Source organism: Rhamphochromis sp. 'chilingali' (genome assembly GCF_963969265.1).
Source record: "Rhamphochromis sp. 'chilingali' genome assembly, chromosome: 22".
Taxonomy (NCBI): Eukaryota; Metazoa; Chordata; class Actinopteri; order Cichliformes; family Cichlidae; genus Rhamphochromis; species Rhamphochromis sp. 'chilingali'.
The window spans coordinates 14,067,171-14,089,126 of record NC_137950.1 but is presented as its reverse complement, the minus strand read 5'-3'; the positions used below and the strand labels follow the sequence as shown (position 1 = coordinate 14,089,126).

The 21,956-nt window shown below is 39.4% G+C and overlaps 4 protein-coding genes across 4 annotated transcripts; 1 reads left to right on the top strand and 3 right to left on the bottom strand.

The window, feature by feature from the left end:
- Positions 1 to 76: 76 nt before the first annotated feature.
- Positions 77 to 4,606, top strand: LOC308390286 (troponin T, slow skeletal muscle-like; the record flags this gene model as incomplete). Its single annotated transcript, XM_080872080.1, has 11 exons — positions 77 to 99; positions 188 to 201; positions 290 to 335; positions 2,937 to 2,994; positions 3,084 to 3,200; positions 3,353 to 3,430; positions 3,525 to 3,638; positions 3,752 to 3,861; positions 3,990 to 4,080; positions 4,164 to 4,204; positions 4,530 to 4,606. The coding sequence occupies 11 exons, from the start codon at positions 77 to 79 to the stop codon at positions 4,573 to 4,575; spliced, it is 738 nt and encodes a 245-aa protein (XP_080728206.1). The 3' UTR covers positions 4,576 to 4,606.
- A 51-nt stretch (positions 4,607 to 4,657) lies between these two features.
- Positions 4,658 to 10,666, bottom strand: dnaaf3l (dynein axonemal assembly factor 3 like). Its single transcript, XM_080873398.1, has 12 exons — positions 10,593 to 10,666; positions 10,245 to 10,327; positions 8,489 to 8,595; positions 8,317 to 8,410; positions 8,070 to 8,218; positions 7,704 to 7,895; positions 7,475 to 7,597; positions 6,204 to 6,326; positions 5,951 to 6,086; positions 5,557 to 5,671; positions 5,327 to 5,401; positions 4,658 to 5,117 (listed from the first exon to the last, which is right to left on the bottom strand). Exons 2-12 carry the CDS (start codon positions 10,324 to 10,326, stop codon positions 4,976 to 4,978), a joined length of 1,338 nt encoding a protein of 445 aa, XP_080729524.1. The 5' UTR covers position 10,327; positions 10,593 to 10,666; the 3' UTR covers positions 4,658 to 4,975.
- Positions 10,667 to 10,744: 78 nt separating this feature from the next.
- On the bottom strand, positions 10,745 to 17,154 carry syt5b (synaptotagmin Vb). The gene is made up of 9 exons (XM_080873273.1): positions 17,008 to 17,154; positions 15,956 to 16,159; positions 13,135 to 13,310; positions 12,871 to 12,969; positions 12,380 to 12,547; positions 11,991 to 12,158; positions 11,768 to 11,882; positions 11,517 to 11,650; positions 10,745 to 11,432 (listed from the first exon to the last, which is right to left on the bottom strand). The coding sequence occupies exons 2-9, from the start codon at positions 16,152 to 16,154 to the stop codon at positions 11,223 to 11,225; spliced, it is 1,269 nt and encodes a 422-aa protein (XP_080729399.1). The 5' UTR covers positions 16,155 to 16,159; positions 17,008 to 17,154; the 3' UTR covers positions 10,745 to 11,222.
- Positions 17,155 to 19,047: 1,893 nt separating this feature from the next.
- LOC308390869 (ferritin, middle subunit) lies at positions 19,048 to 21,070 on the bottom strand. Its single transcript, XM_080873200.1, has 5 exons — positions 20,927 to 21,070; positions 20,285 to 20,388; positions 20,020 to 20,166; positions 19,765 to 19,890; positions 19,048 to 19,619 (listed from the first exon to the last, which is right to left on the bottom strand). The coding sequence occupies exons 2-5, from the start codon at positions 20,384 to 20,386 to the stop codon at positions 19,470 to 19,472; spliced, it is 525 nt and encodes a 174-aa protein (XP_080729326.1). The 5' UTR covers positions 20,387 to 20,388; positions 20,927 to 21,070; the 3' UTR covers positions 19,048 to 19,469.
- Positions 21,071 to 21,956: the final 886 nt, after the last annotated feature.

Sequence of the window (21,956 nt, the reverse complement as noted above, 5' to 3'; positions counted from 1 at the left end):
GGTTTGGAAAAAGACGTGTGGTGCATTATAACTATACATAATAGCACTGATTTCTATGTGTCTTTCCAGTGTCATCATGTCTTACTTAGATGAACACGGGTGAGTCGATCCAGTCCAGAAAGTTCTAATTCATTAACTTGTGTTTTATGGCACGTCTAATGCATTCTTTCAATTCCTTTTGATTTAGAGGGCATCACGAGGGTAAGGGCAGCAATTCTTTCATTTAATAAATATATAAGCTGCAATTCATATCTCAACTCAATCAGACTGTGACTCTTTCTTTCTCCAGAAGAAGATGAGGAGCAGGGAGAGGGAGGTGAGACTGAAGGCTCAGTGTGGGTTGATTATATTTAGCATACCTTGGAGATAACAGATCAACTACCAGCTGTTTTAGCAATCCAGTAGTAGAGACACCCCATAGACCCACACAATTGCGAATATGGTTTAAATCCTGTAATTGACTTAATGTTTACGTGTTGATTCTGTATTTCTGTGGGTAGTCCATAATCACTACCTTAGTGCACAACCCAGTATCACGGAAAAACGTGTAATAGATGCGCTGGTCCATTTGGACACGCATGTTGAGGTAGCCTGTAAGCTGCAGCACCAGCAGAGGGAGATATTTTATTTAAAGCAAACATGAAAATGATCGGAAAGCATTTAAACAGACATTACTAACAGATTTACATGTAAATACACATTAGCCGCCTAGCTTAATTATTTCTGGTGATTAAGGACCTAGCATACTTCATACATTCCTTGCTCACTAGCCACTTCTTGGTTTTAACCCTATAATGCCATTTGTATCATATTTGCTACATGAATTTCTGAGACCTCTATGTCATCAACATGATCAATACTTGCCATAATTTCAAAATGTTATGGACAAAACTCTTTTTTTTCCTCTAAAATTAACATTGTTGTTAACAAAAAGTTGCCAAACACGCCCAATTTATCAAATGCGATACAAAAAATATATAATAAATATATCATAAACATGATACAGAAAAAAAATTGTGGATTTTGTTATAAGAACATCTCAGTTCCAAAAAATCTGAAATTTCTGGCTATTTTTTGATGGGTTGGGTCTCACAGGGTTAAATATATTATCTCCCCTTTCTGGTTCTGCAACTTTTGCATGCATGTCCATTTCATGCTTTGGAGAGGCAAAGCTGGCAAAGGTGGGGCTGTCACCTTGGAGGTGGTTTAGAGAGTGCTGAGTTGAACTGCTCTTTCATCATGTGAGTCGTTAGAAACATCTGTAACATTTGTGAATTTTTTTTCCCACCCTCACCATACGAGTTATAAAGGTCACATGGGTCGAGGTGTGAGTTGGGGTTGAATCGCATGGGAAAGGATCTCAAGACTGTGTTCCAAGTAGCTGACAAATGGTGTCATAGGCCACCACCTCTACTTAATGACGGCTGTTCAAGCTGGACATAGATGGCCTCCTTGACTCCTCTGTTTCATTTATTTCCACTCTTGGCTGTGTACTATGTGGGAATCTTTAACATTTTAATCTCTGGAGGTGAGCATAAGAGACTCACCTGCATGCTGTTTTGCTTGTTAGTGGCTGCCAATATGAAGAAAGTGAGCTTTAAAGAAGGTAAACAGCTTGATTCAAACAGTAAATGAAAATGAATTGCAGGGAGGTTCCAACAAATCAAATCAAATCAAATCACTTTTATTGTCACATCACATGTGCAGGTACATTGGTACAGCACATGTGAGTGAAATGCTTGTGTGCGAGCTTCACAAGCAACAGAGTTGTGCAAAATACAATAATGTAAACAAGCAAAATACAAGAATGGCTACATCTGAAACTAATAAATATATGTACAATATATAATAGTATATGCATTTCTGGATGTGTATACTAAATATTTTTCTACGTGTGTGTGTGTGTGTGTGTGTGTGTGTATACACATATTTTACAAATTAAATAGAGTAAACAATAAAATAAAATATATAAAAATATACATAGTTGAGACATGTGCAAAACAGTGGCATTACTGTACAGTATGGAGTGCATAATGTTAAAGTTCCAGTAGTGAAGCTGAGGTGTCTATGAAGTGTTCAGCAGTCTGATGGCCTGGTGGAAGAAGCTGTCTCTCAGTCTGCTGGTACGGGACCGGATGCTGCAGAACCTCCTTCCTGATGGAAGTAGTCTGAACAGTTTATGGCTGGGGTGACTGGAGTCCTTGATGATCCTCCCCGCTTTCCTCAGGCAGCGCTTCCTGTAGATGTCTTGGAGGGAGGGAAGCTCACCTCCAATTATCCGTTCAGAGCACCGCACTACTCGCTGGAGAGCTTTGCAGTTGTAGGCGGTGCTGTTGCCATACCAGGTGGTGATGCATCCAGTGAGGATGCTCTCAATGGCACAGTGATAGAAGGTCCTGAGGATGCGGGGGCTCATGCCGAATCTTTTCAGTCTCCTGAGAAAGAAGAGGCGCTGCTGCGCCTTCTTCATTGTTTTGTTTGTGTGTACTGACCACGTAAGATCCTCAGCCAGATGTACACCAAGGAACCGGAAGCTGCTCACTCTCTCCACAGCAGCGCCGTTGATGGTGATGGGGGTGTGTACTTCTCTGCACCTCCGGAAGTCCACTATCAACTCCTTTGTCTTTGCGACGTTGAGTGTGAGATGGTTAGAATAAGATAAAGATAAACAGCTTCCTGTCTGATATAAACTTGGTTTAACTTGAGCTTTTCTGTTTCAAGATGTATTTTTGATTATTCTAATAACAATAACAATAATAATAATGATGATAATAACTGATTTACTGTTTCATTACTTTTCTGGCTGCCATACTGAAGAAGAACGGCCCAAATACAAGTAAGAAAATACAAGAATATTATGCTGTGAGCTTTCAAAATGATTTGATTAGTAAAAAACAAAGCATAGCAAATCAGTACGCCTTCATGTGGTTTTACAGGCCACTTACGCAACTCGGTGCACCAAAAATCCCAGAGGGAGAGAGGGTTGACTTTGATGTAAGTGCCTTAATATCATTGTTTAAGAAAAGAAATACATTACACGAAAACCAAACATAAGTAATCCCAGTAAGTTTCTCCCATGCTAGGATATCCATAGGAAAAGGATGGAAAAAGATCTTCTGGAACTACAGACACTGATTGAGGTCCACTTTGAGCAGAGGAAGAAAGAAGAAGAGGAATTGATTGGACTCAAAGCAAGAATTGTAATGCCCTTCCCCATACTATTTTCTTGTTTTGCATGTTTGTCTATTTTCCCCTCACTTGTTTGTATGAAAAAGGGATTTGTCAGGGTGCAGTCACCATTCAGGCTAATAGAGAGTAAAGCAGCAGAGTTGTTTTTTTTTTTTCAATGTAGGAAAGCCGGAGGGCAGAAAGAGCTGAGCAGCAGCGTGTAAGGGCTGAAAAAGAGCGGGACAGACAAACACGGATAGCGGTAATGAAATATGTTAACACATATGTTGCTTATTCCATGAAAATATCAATAATCCAACAAAGAAAAGAATAATTTAAGTGACGATGCAACTCAGGAGGAGCGGCAGAGGAAAGAGGATGAAGAGGCAAAGAAGAGAGCAGATGATGAGGCCAAGAAGAAGAAAGTTCTCTCCAACATGGGCGCTCACTTTGGAGGGTTCCTAGCAAAGGTCAGAGGGATTCAAGTGATTCATTTGCGGGCAGGCGTACCGCTATATTCTGCAGATATGTGAGGTGCATTTCTAGGCTGATGTGACTGGGCAAGAGCGGTCGTTTCTTACAGGCAGAGCAGAAACGGGGTAAAAGACAAACTGCAAGGGAAATCAAAAAGAAGACACTGGCAGAAAGACGCAAGCCACTGGCAATTGAGAGCCTGAAAGAGGATGGCCTGAGGTCAGTTAAAGCCTTCACTGGATTACATTTTTATTTAGCTACATGTTATAGATATATCAGCTGGATAAGCCTGAGGCAAACAATTGTTTAAGCCTTAGACACAAGCTGTAATGCCTTTTGTGTTTTAGAGAGCGAGCCAAGGAGATGTGGGAATGGATCCACCAGCTGGAGTCAGAAAAGTTTGATCTGACTGAGAAGATGAAGAGACAGAAATATGAGGTTAGCCCTTTACTTGGGAATATTTAAGATTTTTATATTAGAAATCGGAGACATTATATTCTTATGTACTTTTTCTTTTTCAGATCAATGTCCTCCTGAACAGGATCCAACACGCTCAGAAATTGTGAGTCAGACGGCTTGTCTCAATCTACCCACAAAACAAGGGAGCTAAGTGCAGGGTTGTAGGTAGATCAACTCTTTGCACATCTTTGACTATGCAAAGATTTCACAGGTCACTGGCAACAACCACACACGCACAGGAAACACAATAATCTAAGATCTTGCTACTTTCTGAACAGGATACACACACACACACTTTATTTAATATATTTAAATAAAGCGACAGAGCAGAAAGAGGAACTAGCACTACTTTACTCTCTTACATTTCGCTGATCTCCTGTGAACTACTGTTTACGATCTCCTTTTAATCTTCCTTTTTCTTAATGCAGCAAAAAGGGACATGGCAAGGGAAAAGTTGGAGGACGTTGGAAGTGACCTCATACACACACAGACACACACAGGAAGCATAAACAAACAAGAGGATGGTTCACTAGTTCCAGGACAAACTTCCAGCACCTTTGCAGTGTTCAAATAATGGCTTCCTGTAGGGTTTATTTGAATACATCAACTTATACTTACATTTGTGGCTATTAAAATACACATATAAATATATTTGAACTGCTGTAATGGTTTCATTTAAACAAGATGTGAAATATTATTAATTCATAGTTGCTACCAAACAAATATGAATTATTATCTGAAGCATCTGACAGCTCCTCCTAGTTGGTTTGCAAACTGCTGATAAACAAGATGTGAAATGTCTCTGTTGTATGGCTTTATTATGCTAAGTGTCTCTCGCATCTTGGTAAACAGCTATGCTGCGATACGAACATCTCTACTTTATGTGTTGTACGAAGACGGCGTGGACGTCATTACTGGTCCCCTCATGCCAAGGTTCAAATCCAGCCTCTAAAGCGATGTCCTCTACTTTCTTTGCAAAGCCAGCTTCTTGCTCTTTATTCAGATCCAAAATGTACCTGAGACACACATAATGACACAGGAATGCACTGTGAATCCAAATATGGCAATCGCTGTCGCTATTAACTTTCAAGAACAGTGTCACAATTGAATTATAAGGAATATGTGGCAAACTCAAAATATCCCATATGCAAATGCCGATACACGGCAGTCACTGTAGTCCTGGTGGCCATGGTAACGAGCCCTGTGTTACTAAAAAAACCCTCACTTGGCCAACTCCACGACAAGCACAGCGTCTGGTGCTGCAATCTGTCTCATCATCGGGCCCAACTGGTGCACAAAGCTTTACAGCAGAGGCAGAGAAGGAAGCAAAAGCACAGAGAACGAAACATGGTCAGCAGTTATATCAGTAGTGTGCAGTCCAGGTGACTGGATGCTAAAGGAATATTTTTTCAAGATGACTTAATATATTTCGTATTCATTTAAAGAAAAATCCACCTGGCGGAGAAGTAAATGGTGTTGAAGAATTGGGAATATTTCTGTTTCTCAGGCAGTTTGTGAAATGAGTCCAAAGGCAGGAAGGTGACAGAGATCCCATTTGGATACATCAAGTCTGAATGGGATTAGAGAAAACGCAGTGCTGGTTTTAGTTGCTATTTTCTGGAAATGAAACATCAAAACATATTGCATGAAGACAGGAAGTAATACAGTAAATAGTTGGAGCACCTCATTCCCCTTTAAACTTCTCTTAAAGTTGTCCAAAAGAACAAAATGAAAGAACATATAAAAATAGAAACCAACCTTTCACATCACTTTAAGGGTCTTTTTGTCACAGTGGTTTTACACTCTGGTTTTAATCAAAGCTAAAGCTGAAGGCCTTTTAGCATTTCACCTTTAATACTGACAGTCCGTATGGATGTGTCGTCCTCTGCATCGGTGTATGTTTGAGAAGTAGTAGGGCAGCCCCGTCTGCTGGACAGGGACTGGAACAATCCTTGCAGATTTGCGAAAGAGATATCCTGGGCGGTCTGTGGATGTGAGAACAGGATGGATGACAACAGACAGACAGTAATGTGTTTAGAGATGTGCGCACACTGATTCCAGCAATGAAGACAGAAAAAGACAGAAAACTTTGTATGTTTTACCTTAATGGGTTGCCCATTCTGTGTCTTCAGCAGACTCTTGTCATCAGTTTCAATGCCAAAGGACAGGTAGGGACTAGAAACAATGTCTCCCCAGTATCCCCTGATGGATACTTTGTCTCCTTTCTGTACAGACACATGACCAAAATTAGCTTCCTTCGTCAACTTACTGTTTACAGTGAAGTGAAAAAGTAGCTGGCCCCTTCCTGATTTCTTGATATGGTTTTTCACACATTTGTCACACTTACATGTTTCAGTTCAGCAAACTCATTTTAAATATAATACAAAGATAACCCGAGTAAATACAAAATGCAGGTTTTCAATGATGGTCTTATTTATTAGGGGAAAAAACGTTATGCTTACCTATCTGGCCCTGTGTGAAAAAGGCATTGCCCCTTTTGTTGAATCATGAATGAACTGTGATAACCACATTCTTTATGGCTGAGTTGAATTTCTTCTCCTTCACACTCAGGCCTGATTAATGCCAGACCTGCTGGATCATGAAATCATTTAAACAGAACCTGTCTGTTCTGTTTAGGTGATAGATAGAGCAGGCTTCTCTATCTATCATCTACAAATGGTTACAAAGAATTTTATTAGGCTTTGGGACTCCAGTGAACCACAGTTAGAGTCCTTATTATCCACAAATGAAGAAAACATGAAACGGGGTGAACCTTGCCAGCCTACTAAAATTACTCCAAGAGCACATAGATGACTCATCCAGAGGGCACAAAAAACCCTGAACAGCATCTAAAGAACTGCAGGGCTCACTTGCCTCAGTTAAGGTCAGAGTTCATGATTCAACAATAAGAAAGAGACTAAGCAGAAATGGCATCCACAGGAGCCCCGAGATGAAAACCACTGCTGACCAAAAAGAACAGGCTTCTCTCATGTTTGCCAAAAAACATCTTGATGATGAGTCAAAAGCTGAACTTTTTGGAAGGTTTGTCTGGACTAAAATCAGACTGAGTTACTTTGACAAGCTTTAAACAAGTCTGTTCATACTTAAAATCCTCCAGTGGCTGAATTAAAACAATACGAGGACAATGACTTTTTCAAGCAGGGCCAGGCATGTTTGGATAGTTTTTTTTCCTCCTAATAAATGAAATCATAATTTAAAAACTGCATATTCTATCCACACAGTGTATCTTGGTCGAATATTAAGATTTCTTTAATGATCCCAAATGTGAAACACGTGACAAAAAAAAATCATTGAAGGGAAAAATTCACGGCACTGTAGAAGAGCGATGTAGAAAAAAACGATATGTAATTACCTGACTAAAGACTCTTGAAGACAGCAAACTAGGATTAGTTATTTGATAGACGCCTTCCCTCATTTCGAATGCCAGTCCCTGTTCCCTCCATCGCATGTATTGCTGTCTGTTGATGACGCCACACTGCAGACAACCAGGACACAAACATATATTTGAATTTCTTTAACCAACTTTTTATTTGCAAAATCTCTGGCCACACCAGAGGAATGTGCAGAAAGTACTCAGATACCCCTTTCTCATGAAGCTTCATTGTAAGATCCCAGTCAAAGCAGCCCTTCTTGGAGTCATAGCGTGTCCCGAGGTGTTGCCTGACTCGATAATCCCAAGCTTTGGACATGATAGGAGCAGGACGCTCTGGTGATGAAGACCGAGTTTGGATCCATGACTTAAATATCATGTCCAGTTCGTCTCGCTCCTTAAACTGTAAAAAGTGTCCATACTCAGTGAATAAAATTTTGAAGCTTTTTCTGAATGTGTAAAGCACTTACACTTACAAATTTTAATGATTATGTGCAGTGCACTACAGGTTATACTGAGCAAGCTGCAATGTCTGGCTGTTTAGGTAAAAATAAGCTCCCTCAGCAGATGTTTGTACCTTAAGGAGAGTTGTGTTCAGACAGGCATGCGTTGCCATTGTTTCAGTAACAGACAGAGAAAGTTGTGATGCTACACGTTGCAGTACTTCCTCTGCCTGACTGCGGATTTCTGCGTTTCCAAACACCTCTAGGAAAACTTCGGTCTTCTCTAAAGATTTAAAATAAGGATTAAAAAACCCCACTGGTTTATGGACAACAACATATCTTGCTTTAATAAAATGAATAATTTATCCAACTCCCATGTACCATTAATCCCCATGCTGTCCTGGGGAATCAGTGCCAGGTAGAGGAGCAGCAGCTGTCTGGCAACCACCTCCATGTTGTTTTCTATGACCCATATCTGCAGTGTGGCAAAAAGAAGTTATTTGAAGCTCAAAGTATTGTTAGCCATTTGCAGTTTTAAAAGACTTAGGCTCACATGGACACTTTGTTTGTCTTGCAAACCGGCAATCGTCTTTAAAATATGTCGTGGATCTCCACTGCCCACCAGTAAAACATTCATTTCCCCTTCACATCTCTCAGGGCCTAGTAAGAGAAAGAGAGAGAGAGAGAGAGAGAAAACACATATTATGCTTCTGTTGCTGGATAAGGAACCTCAGTACATTTAACCTGACAGGGACAAACTGTAGGTGATAGAAACTGAATATAGAAATCTGGAGAAACAGGTCAGATGTTTACTGATGGACCTGTGATACTGACAGAGTTGACAGAGACACAGTGTAGGATACAGTATCAGATGATAAAACACGACTGACGGATGACACAGTTTGCTGATCCATTGCGTGTATCCAGTTCTGGGTCGACTTACCGAGGTTGATTTGTGTGATTTTGAGTGGAAGGATCAGACACCATACCTTTCAAATGTCAAATTTCAATCTTTGAACAAATTTCCGCAAAATGTTCAGAAGACAAACTGTCTACAGCTGCACCAAAAAACTCACTGAAAAATGCATTTAGTTGTTTTACAGTCTTTAAATCATTTCAGCCTCATCTTCACTCAAATATTGCCATCAACTCCAAGATCCAACTGTGATAAACACTATTTATATCAGTGTGACCAATTATAAAACAAAACAAATTTCCCACGTGTGGGACTAATAAAGGTTATCTTATCTTATCTTATCTTATCTTATCTTATCTTATCTTATCTTATCTTATCTTATCTTATAATGTGACAAATGATTGATCATCAGTGCTATTTTTGCCTCTGTTAGCTGCTGTTAGCTGGCATTAGTGAAACTTTCTTTTAAGCGGATCCAGAATTGTTGGACTCTCATGCAATGTGAGAATGTAATCAAACACTTTATTGGGAGGAAATGTACTTCTGAGGCCTACCATTAGCCTCAGAAGTACATTTGGCTAGTTTATAACCAGCTGGTGTTTTTGTTTAGCTGGTTCATCATCAGCTGTCCAGAGACAGGAGGGTCGCATGTTTAATCTGCTGACGATCAGTAACTGCGGCAATATCAGGAATAAATAAGCATGTTTATGCATGTCTTCCTGACTTCAGTTCAGGAGATGGGGCTTGAGAGGAGGAAGAGGATGAACTTTTATTCAGATGCTGATTGTGTTGTCTCTTTTTGTGCTTTCACTTAATTGTTGAAGTGGATCCCTTCTCAGATAATAAAATAATTCTTCATATCTTGAGTATGAAGGTGCAAACATTAATTAAAACTTGCCTCCTCAGCACATGAACTCCTGAGAATTAACTTCTTTTCTGTCTCTGATATAAGACATATGTGGCAATTCTCTGGCCACATACATAAGATCAGGCAGAACAGTCCATCGGGATCACTGTATTCAAGAGGCAACATGACATCTTACACTATGTATTTTTAATGCTTTAATTCTTTATTTGTTGGAATTTAAAATAAATTTAGAATTGCACACTAATAAATCTATATTTATGAGTACACCATTATTTTTTCTATTCAAAAAACCTAAAAAAAAAAAAAAACCCCGACTGACTGTACCTAATTTTGAGATATCACACGTGTATTGTGTATTTATGTGTGTGAAACTAAAACGTGGCTGTCTATTTTTAAATGCACTCAACGCAGCATAATAAATGAATACTCTTGAAAAACATCAAAGCAACTCATACAATCCTTTATCTGCTCTGACGCACGTGCGCGGGCCCACTCACAGGATCCTCGTGCAGCCAAGACTCTTACCGATATGGAGCAGGTCGCGTGCAGGACTGAAGCCCCACCAAGTGATGCAACCCGCACCCTCAGATGCCCGTCCAGCACTCATACTGCAAAGAAAGGCAAACGAAGGCGTGCACCCCGTTGGTTTACGTCAAGACAAAACAAACGGCGGTAGGCAAGGGACCATATCTTAACACAAAGCCGTAAAAATATAAAATAGCTTAGTTCAACTAATGCTAGCCAACTGCTACAGAACTTTTAAATGGTGCCCTGAAAATACAGCTATTGCTCAAACGCATAAGTGTGTCTCTGACTTTAATTCTGTAATTAAAAAACCTTAGATAATATCAAAAACTATTTGTTAAACCTCACCCGACCGACTCTTTGACGACAGCTGTAAAAAGTGTGAAGCTGAAAGTAAGTTTGGGTTCTGTTGCTAGGCAACACTTTTGGCTACGTAGACACCATCTACTGGTGAAAAGAGTGAATTACACAGTACGCTCTTCTATGAGTGCCTTCATTGTTAAAGTTTATTCAATTTATTAAAAGAAACTGAGCATTAATGTGAAACATTCCATTGTAGGTTTATTTGTTTATTGCACCACAACACTAGAAAGTGAGCAAAAAGGCCCAAAATACATTAAAAAACAACAAAGTTCACATCATTGAGTAATTATGTGAATAAACTCTCTTTCATCAATTTTTAACATAACCTTGCATGGGCCTACACAAGAGATGCACATTTACAGATATGTGGTTTCTAGGCTTATAAAGACAATCACTTTGGTTTATGGTATGAGGTAAATATGGGGAGACAAGGTTTTAATAACAGCCAAATATCAAACATTGCTTGACAGGTGCATATATACACACCTACAGACACACACACACGCAATATGTGTCTCAAAGGAAATAAAATGGAAAGGAGAAAATAGAAATTAAGAAAACTTCGGGTTTACCAACAAGTAGCATATTGGCAGCAGTCACTACTCAGGTGTGACTCTAACGAGGTTTTGCTTTGAGTGCCGCATCTACTTCTTCTTCAGGCAGAAGAGTGTGCCACTGGGCTACTGGACGTCTGGGATTAGCAAGCATGTCTGACCAGTGGCGCAGTCCGACTCCTGTAGCTCCATAACCCATAAAGGTCTTTCCAATAGGGTCGTTGCTTCCAAGTTTATCGTAGTCGAATACTGTGATGACAACCTGCACTTTCTGAAAGGCAAAAGAAATACAAATGACAAGCTTGTCCACACAGTGCTTGGTGTTTCAAAACTGATTACCGGTAATAAAAGGTACCTGTATTTGCTCAAAGGGGACTTCAAAGCTGAAACTCTCATTAAAATAAGGATTGAGTGTGTTTTTCTTTACTGTTGTCTTCTTCTTTTTAATCCGTTTCCCATTTTGTTGCAGAACAATCTTCACATATGGGTCTTTTGAAAGAGGAAGTGAAGGTGAGTTGCATCATGCATGTCTATTTCAATTCCTTATGATACTTGGGGATTTATTTTTTCATTTATTTGACTGATAAAATCATGAGGCCTGATTACCTGATAAACCTCCAACATCCATTTTCTTAAGGTTCTTTGCCTCCATGATGTTCACTGTCAGTTTCCCGGCAGTGGGTACATAGCGCAATGAGATGCAGATATCACCCAGTTTTTCCTGCAGGGATAAAATTTTGTGAAGAGAATATTGAAAAAGGGTTATTATCCAGATGTTTAGCATTGAAGGGTTGAAGAGCTGAAACATGTTTAAACAAAGATACAGTACCTCCTCCTTCTCACCACTCTCCAAGTCCCTCCATTGTTGCATTGGCTGACCCAAATCAACACTGTTCATGGGAATCTTTATTTCACCGATCATGTCATGCTTGGAGAATCGATCAAAGTCAAAAACCTGCAAGACCAAAGTCTTTCCACCCAGCTCTGCGTATGGAATCTAAAAAGAGGGGGAAAATGATAACAGACATTTCAAAACATACTGCATTGGTATTTTGGGGGGAAGGGACAGATTGAGGTTGATTAAGGGGAAGAAAAGTCTGAAGAGGAAGTGGAGACTTGTGCCCAGCGAAGCGTGAAAAGCAACAGCCCGAAGCACCAACTCGAGCTGTGACAAAGACAAAACCCTGACAGCATCAAGTCGACAAGGACAAGTAGTACCTTGAAGATGAAAGTTTCGTTGAAAACAGGGCACAGGTTTTTGCGCTGAACCTTGGTCTCGTACTTCTTCTTTTTATCTGGCAGCAAAAAAACTTTGACATAGGGGTCTGAAGTCCCCCCCATGTCCATAGCGGCAAGGTCCTGAGCCTGAAGGATACCCACGATGAGCTTTAGAGGAAAGAGATCAAGTGTCAGAATCAATGTTATTAGAGTTATCTATAAGTAAAGACTAAAACTAGTTGAGAAAAATGTTTTAGTTATCTGGAATAAAAATCTAAACTAAACTGTAAATGAATCAGAATCACAATCAGAATCGTGTTTATTGGCCAAGTATATGTGCAGACACATACAAGGAATTTGGTTCCGGTAGATGAAATAGAAATACTTAAAAATACAGAACTTTAATATATCTGGACAGAACTGGTCTGCAGTGGTTTAAGTGGTCAAAAAGAAAAAGGGTAGGAATTTTGACATTTCCATGGAGGACTTACCTGAGCATCTGTGAAGTTGTAGTCCAAGGAAAACTCCAGTTTACCCAACTTTTCCTGTTCTTTCTCCTCTTCCTCCCCTTCTTTCTTCACCTCCCCCTCCTATAAGATTAAAACAGACACACACACACACACACACACACACACACACACACACACACACACACACACACACACACACACACACACACACACACACACACACACGATTTTCTTGTAGTTCTTGAGCTGGTAAGATAAGATAATATAATACAGTGATAGGCGTACCTTCTCTCCAGTCTCTCCTTCACCTTCCTTTGCCTTTCTGCGGCGACCTGCCTTCCCCTCCCTCGCTTTCTTTGGCTTTTTCTTTTTACCAAAGCATTTCTTAAAAATGCAGAAGATGAAGCATGCCACCAAGACCAGAACCACCACAACAATGGCTCCCACTGCCCACATGGGAACTGCCAAAATAGAGATATGGGTTGGCCCATCAGTGGATGTTATAGAAGTATGGTTATCATGAAAGTGCTGGAAATCTCTGATCCGCCTTTGCTGTTAACATACACAGAACTAACACAATGCTGAAACAACAACCAAAACCTCATTAAACAAATATGAGTCAGAACTTCAGATTGATATCCTCACTTTTCAATTCTCTCTATGGAAGGTTTTTTAAAAGCTTGCTGATCTCGTACCTTAAGAAGAGGATTGAACTTTTTTATATCTTAAAATTACAAAAAAAACTAGGGAAAGTCACTTTTTCCCAGTGTTCAGTTGCATCAGGTTAATCAGTTATAACAATATTGTTCAAGGGGACCTATTATCCACCTAATTGTTTTTTACAGTAATGTGCAAAAGTTTTGAGCCACCCCTCATTTGTGATATTTTCGATTTTGAGCAGCAAGGTCTTGAGCATTAGTTCTCCAGACTTTCTGAAGGACTGTGAACATTGGGTTCTTTTTCACTCATTTTCAGTCCAGTTCTTGTATTTGGGCTTTTTCAAACAAATGCCTTTTTGCATTCAAGAAGAAAAAAAAACTAAAACTAACACAATAGATGAACTAGTGTTTTGTCCACACACATAATTTAGCAAAGAAGGAATTCTTTAGTTGAATATATGAATGCCAAAGATAACACAGTTTGATGGGCATAAAATAGTATTTTTGCAGGTTTTAGATGTGTCCTTGATCGAGCACAGCTGATTTAAATGGCTAAATTACCTCCTCAACATGTCTTAAAGTTCTCCAGAAGTCTGATAATGAACTAATCATTTGAGTCAGGTGTGTTGACCGAGGGTCTAAAACCTGCAGGACACCAGTCCTTGAGGCCTGGAGTTCCCGACCCCTGGTATACACAAAGGAAGTCAGGAGAGATGTACAAAAGTGAGTGTCCACAGGCCTCTGTAAAACACGGTGGAGGTTCTGTCATGGTTTGGGCCTCCATTTCAACCAGTGGTGTTGGAGATCTTGTCAAAACTGATGGAATTATGAATGCAAAAATGTGCTTGGAGATTTTGATCACCCACGCAGTACCATCTGGAAAAAGACTTTGTTTTTCAGCATAACAATAATCCCAAACATACTAGCAGTAAAAGTATACCTGGATTTAAACACACACACACACACACACACACACACACACACACACACACACACACACACACACACACACACACACACACACACACACACGAACTGGCCTCCCCAGAGCCCAGACCTCAACTTTATTGAAGCAGTGTGGGATCATCTTGACAGAGAACAGAACAAAAGGAAGCAAACTTCCAAAGAAGAGCTTTAAATGTCCTTCAAGAAGCCTAGAGAACTATTTCTGAAGACTACTTAGGAAATTACAAGAAAGCTGCTTAAGAGAGTTCAGACTGTGTTGCAGAATTAAGGTGTTCATATTAAATATTACCTTTCAAGCTCTTTATAATTGTACAAAGCCTGATTTTTGCCTCATACCATTTATGAGGCAAAAACGTTTATCTATGTTTCCACGTGTTTCAATAATCAGTGAATCCATTTCCCATTTCCCAAGCAACATATGAATGAATTAGAGATGGCATAAGATTTCTGCACTGGAATGCATTCTTAGAATAGTGGACGCCTCATTTAAATTTCAAAATATTCTAATACTGGGCCTTTGCGCAGAGGCTTAGTTTATGTTTGATCTGAAATAGGTCAAATAACTCACAGTTATTTGTATGTGATTACCTCATTTTTTCAGACTTTGCTCATGGTTGTTTATGAGTATCTGCCACTGTAACAATAAATATATTTCAGAAAGTAAAAGCAAAACATAGCAGTTCCCCTTCAGACATTAACAGCTGTTCATGAGCTTGGAGACAGAACCAAAGGTGTAATGCATAATGTCAAAATAAATCATGATTTCTTCTTTTTACCACAATAACTAAAACTTTCTCAAAATTATATTTTAAGCACTTTGTTATCTATGTTTTGCTAATGTTGTGTTATGTCAATAACACACATGTCAGCATTGAGATAATAACAGTCTGTAAACCCACAGCCACCACTAGTTGCTCCACCAACCGCAGAAGCTCATTAAACGCTTTACTCTTAGCATCATAAGCAGTAGTTCTTCATTTCTTGGCAAAATGACTCAGAAGCACGTTTTCGTGTTCTGTCATTGTAGGCATAAACACTTAAACTGTTGACGTTCTTTGAAATCATTCTTTATGCCACATCACTTATGTTAAAAAGAGCAATTTAGTGTTGGAAATTTCTCCTTACATCTACAGTAGCTTGAACTTTTGTGGAAGACTATAAACATAACTCCTAAACATAACTGGTAAATACATTGATAAATATTATCCATCTTCTTCTGCTTATCTGGAGCCGAGTCACAGGGGCAGCAGCCTAAGTAGAGAAGCCCAGACCTCACTCCAGGAGGCATCCTTATCAGATGCCCGAACCTCCTCAGCTGGCTCCTTTCGATAAATAAATTATAAATCCCTTTGATAAATATAAATTTGACATAATGTAAATTCTGCACAGGGATAGTTTCCTCCCCAATAGCCACATTTAGTTTACGTCATCACTGGTTTATGGATTTCTGTATCATTTTGCAGATTGTGGCAGTAGCTTACTTGACAGATGACTCAGCTCATTCATGAACTTTTCCTTCATGTGGTTGTAGTCGTGCCCAGGTTGATGTTCTGTATGTGAGTGCTCATGGTGTTCTGAATGAGAGTGCTCATGATGAGCAGGCTCTGTTGTTTCCTCCGATTCTGGTTCAGACGGCTCAGCGGCCCTCCGGACTCGAACCCCAGCACCGACCAGCCTCATGTCAGCTGCCAAAACATTAGAATTACTACAGTTATTCACGCTGTTTTTAAGTTGGCTGCCACATTGAATGATAACACAACTTTACATGCATGCTGTGTAATCCCTGTGTTAATGTGTTGCAGGAAGGTTGAAGAGCATAGGACAACTCTAAGCCAGATGCTCAACATGGCTGACCCTAATCCCTCTGTTACTCTCATGCTCTCCTCCATCTCGTGGCCCACGCTTTCACTCCCACGTTCAGCCCATCCCCATTTCTCTCTCATCACTGACTCTGCTGTGGACTGGATTAAACTATGCCTCTACAATATTAATCCAAAACCACAGATTCTCAAAGCTTTAAAAAATAGGGGTTGGTATCATCCTTTGGTTTGCCTTGCATAAAGCCACTGTTTCTGTCATATTGACTGTTTAGAACAATATTTAAATGAGGTTAAGTGGAACACAGGCAACTTTTGGAAAAAACAGATTTTTTAATAAGTAGTTATTATGAGCTGTATTTCCATTTTAAAAGCAAACAAAAATGGCAGTAAAAGTAATTTTTACTGCACCCATTTACTGTGTTTAATAATTGAACATTGAAATTGAATATAGCTTAATGAAATTAAATGATCACTGAAGGACATTTATTAAAATTGAAAACACGATGTGATATCTAATAGGAAACTAAAGTATGTAAAATGAACAATCTGCAATATTAGTGGTCCTTTAAATTGGTTTCTTCAAAGCCAACAGGAAGAAAATACACACACAGAAATACAGCATGTTTTTCTCCTCAGTTTAGACCCTTTTTTTTAGGATTTTTCCACTTAATCATAACAACAGTGTTTGAAATTTTACTGAATATTTATCTTACCTGTTGATATCTCCCTTTAATTTTGTCAACACCAAAAGGAGGCAACTTCTAGTTCGGTGTCTTTCTTGTAGCTTTTCCTCTGGCTTGTTGAAGACCCTGCACACCTATCAATCCTTGGGTATGCTGTTGACTAGAACTGGCAGGCTCCCTGCAACCCTTTCCACCAAAGCTAAAGCACTGGCAAATCACTAGAGAAATGTTGTCATTTAATCCCCCCACTTCCCCCCCTCCTACTGATATTAGAAGGCAGACAACACATCTGTTGCTTTACGTCTGACTAAAGAAAAATTTAGACCATCATTCACCTTTTATCGTGTTGTAGTTGCAGGGTTGGTAAATTTAACATGTTGAAGTATTCAAAGCTTTTCCTTGCGCCAGGGGAAAACTGTTTATTACACTGATGGCAGTGTTTATCCATTAGACTCAAGAGATTGTAGTACATCCAGCCCTTTACTAATCTCCTCAGCATAGCTGCCCTCGCAGTCGATCGTCCAACAACAACTTGTACTGCGAGTGGATATTGTGCATGTATGTGTGGATATGTAGTTTCCCATCCTTTTAGCCTGCCATTTTACTGTACAAAACACATACGCATATTTATTAAACTGTAAACAGTAATCTGCAGGGATATTTATATATGCCTTTGTTTTGTTGGGGGGGGGCACAGATGAGCATGACATAATTGCCTTACATAGAGTTAGGGCGGGCACTTAAAAGAACTCTGCATTTCAGGATATTTTATTAATAAAAAATACATTTTATGCTGCAATACATTAAACCACACAAACACAAGTTACGAATGTTTTCACACTTGGTGAAAACCTGGGAAAATCTGTGCAAACCCTTGTGGTTTCTTAATCTGTCAAGTGTTCTACCTCAAACCACTAGAACCAAAATGACACTTGAACAGAGTAAGGCTACGTCCACACGTACACGGGTATTTTTGAAAAGAAAAATTTTCCATTTTAGTTTAAAAGAAATTCTATCCACATGTGGTTTTGAAAAAAATACCTCAGTCCACATGTAAACACCAAAAGACGCAGTCAAACACTGTGAAGAACATGCCAAATCCTAACAGTGTAGAAATGGCCAATCAGAAGTCTAGAAGCCTGGGAGGAAAAGAGTAAACAGGGTTTTATGCAAATCTTGAGTACTTCTTTTTGTTTTTCTGGAAAGGCAACTAATTTTGTGTTACTTTTCAAGTGCCTTCATCATTTCAAATGTTAATAACCAAAGACTGTATTTTAGCTGTTGTGTAGACTCACAACTTAGGAATGAACAAAATGCATACAGCATGCATAAATTTAATTAAAAAAAATATTCAAACCCGAAGACAACGTTGGGATTTGTGTTTTGAGAGCGTCTGTTAAATGGAGAAGTTCACTCTAATGCCTCTGTCTTTTTAAATGGAGTGACAGTAATTGAGTATGCATATGTAACCATGTAAAAACTGCAGATAGTAAGAGCAACAGCATTTTGTCCATATCCGCCACTGTAGAAATTCATCTCATGTAAACAATAATGTGGCGCACAGCATGACGTCAAGGTACACACCTTTGGCATTACGTGACTAAGTCTGTTTTCCTCGTCCACACCTAAACGCAAAAACAGAGTTTTTCGAAAATCTTTACCATGGCAGGAGTATTTAAAAATATCAGTATTCAGTGATTGAAAATGCAGTTTGTGTGGACTAAAGGCTCAAAAGCATAGAAAAAACTCAGTTTTCAAAAATACCTGTTGAGGTGTGGACGTAGCCTAAGACCCATGCCTGTGTGGGATCCACTCTGACGTAAGTCACATGACTTATCTTTGCTGTCAGATAATTAACCAAGAAGCAGCTTGGAAATCGTTAACCAAACTCTCCAGCAGCCCAGCGTTAGCACCACCCAACTGGGAGTAAGCATGTGCCCACTGTTATCTCGTGCAGACGTGACCTAGATAATGTGCTCAGACATTGTGACGAGTCAGATAACTACCTGTCAGAGCAACTGAAAATAACAGTTACACACACAAACCTGACTTTTAAAGACAAACAAGAGATTTTTCAGCATAATGAGACTTTATTGAATGTTTGAAATGTCCATTTGTTTTTCCTTCTTCAAAAATTGTTCATTTATAAAAATGTTCTGTGGGTTGAAACATGACAATGGAATGTTTCACACATGATAAAAAACGGAATCCACATGAACAAGTTACTCATTGTAACAGCTTAGAAAAACGGTAGTGTTTAGCACCACATTTATGAGAACAATTTCCCCAACACATTTGAATTTCTTTTCTTTATAAGAAAAACTGAGGCATTTCGATTTAACTTGGTCTAGTGCAATTGGATAATACCTGTGGTTGACTGTAACAACTTTGTAAAGTTTTAATGGGAAAGGACGTACAGTGTGGATTATTGCCTTTGCCTATCTCTGTATATTTTGAAATGTGGACCTTTTTCACTGTTCTCCCAGGACCTTTTACAGAGTGTGCTTGTCAAAGAGGTATTCTCCCATAGCACCGGTCGTTTCAGACGCAGTGATGCGGGTGAGACTGCCAATGTAGTCGCCCAGCTTCTTGATGGTGTCATGGCTGTCGACGAGGAAGTGCTGCTCGAGGAAGTCACACAGCTACAAGAGAAGTTAGATGAGTAAGTGGTAAAATAATTCATACTATGACACTTGCAAATATTCTAGACCAAATATACTTCTTGTGTTAATAGCACAAGAATTATATTTAGATATTTAAAAAACTAAACAAAAATCCCAGACATACATGGGGATCAGTATGGCTGCCAGCTCTGCGGTGCACATCAAGGATACGTGTATTTAAGGTTTTCTGATATTCCAGGGAAAAGGTCATTGCATCCAGACCGCCCTTCCAGTCTTCTTTACTTGGTTTCTAGAACAAAATGTTGACACTTTATTGGAGGAAGAAAAAAAAAAAAAAAAAAAAAAAGTAGTGTGTACCAACAAATACACCCATCTCAACAACATCTTTAAAAGGACACCCATAACATTTGGGACGTACAGAGATGTTCTGAAGCAAAATTCGTCCGCCTCTCATGTTCTGGTATTCCAGCAGCTTCTCAGCCTGTTCCCTCTCTTTGGCTGAACGCTCCAGGAAAAAACTGGAGAAGTTTGGCAAAGCAACATCATCCCTGTCGAAATACATACCCTAAAAAAGAGAAACAAAAGAAAAGAAAACAATGATATCTAGAAATATATAGTACAGATTATGAGACATACAGGCACTATACTGCTAGGTATTAGTGTTACAATTACAAGAATCATACCAGGGCAAGGTAGGCGTAGGATGCATTTAACTTCAGGTTGATCAGTTTGTTGACATCTCCTTCAGTTTCTGCATGAAAGTTTTGTTTCACCGCAGACTGCATGTCTACAACACAGAAAAAGAAAGCAACGAATGCAGCTAGTGTTGTGCTTAAAAGACAGAAAGAACAATAGAGACAAGTGCCAACAATGAGTGATTTCTCCTTCGTGTTAGAAGTAAGCCCAAAAGAAAGTTAAATATCGCCTACCGCCTCTTCCTCGGGTTCAAACTAGCAAAGACGTTCCGTGTGAAATGCGCTCGTTTTAGCGAAGCACGTATTTATCAGCCAGCAACACATTGCAACTGATATTTAAGAGCTCAGAGAAACACCTGCCCCACTGCCGCCGTGTGTCATCAAACGATTGGGTTCAGGTGGTTGTTACGTTAGTACATGTTATTAAGACTGTTGCTCGGTTAAACACCACTTTTTGTACCCACTTAAACAAGAAATACCTGCTGATGCTATCAGGGTGCAGTTTAGCTAACTTTAGCTACGTTTGCAGCAATTTAGTGCTTGTTAATATACCGTAAGATACGCCAGACTATGAATAAAGTTTTATAAATCTATTCCGGGTCAATGTCACCCTACCATTTTGTTACCTACCTTTTATTGTGACACCAACGTGACCGCAATGTCACTATCTTCCCAGCACAAAATTGTTTATTGTTTACGCCACAAGTAGCGTCCGGTTCTGCTTCTTCGTCGTCGTTGTATGGCAGAGATACACTGAAGTGCAGCGCCGCCCCTGTGGTCGGAATGATTCCTGCAGAGGCTTTAACCTGAGCACAATGGAAGAGAGAGAGGGAGCGAGAGAGAGAAAGCAGAAGTTATTATAATTTTTTTTATACAAATACTTCATGGCTTGAGGTTTTTTCTATACGTCTGTTCTACACTTCCTGTCTTTATTTTAAATTTTTTTTTCCCTTCTCTGTACACTTTACAACTTTACAACTTCTATTTTTATGTTTCCCCATTCTTTCATTGCTGCAAACCACTGTATTGAAACGGGACACGTCTCTTTTTGGATTATTTATATACAGTTGTGTTATTCCATGCACCTGGCATATTTTTCTGGCTTTCCTTTTATTACAGCTTTACTTTTGTTTTCACCAGATTATTTGTTTTCTTAATATACCCCTGCACAGTACACTGCAATTGATTCCCTGGCATCCAAACACACCAAACATGTAGTTAAGCTAATATGCTAAGTGTTTTCTTTGTCCCAGTTCCCCTTGTCTTGTGTCTCTCTGTTTCAGCTTGGGCCTGGGTGCTGATTCAACAATGGTTAAAGTACAGGTTGGAGTACTAATCTGGGTATCTCTGTCTAGTTAGATTTCCACCAAGAATAGTTGCATTAGAGGTGGTTCTCTCACGGACATCCAAGACTGCAGCAACAGATCAGTCACACATTCCAGCAGCTAGCAATTTTGTGTTGGACAACTTCAGTTAGTCACAGCGTGGTGGCACTGAGAAAAGTGTTGTACACACATTGTTTTTTGTGTTCTGAGAACAATGGCTTGAGAGTGCTTTAAACTGAACTGACGTCTAAACTGTACAAGTGAGTATATTTGTTTTCTGTAAATCAATTACCAATATAATCACCGGCTAAAACAATTAAAGATAGTAAACATAT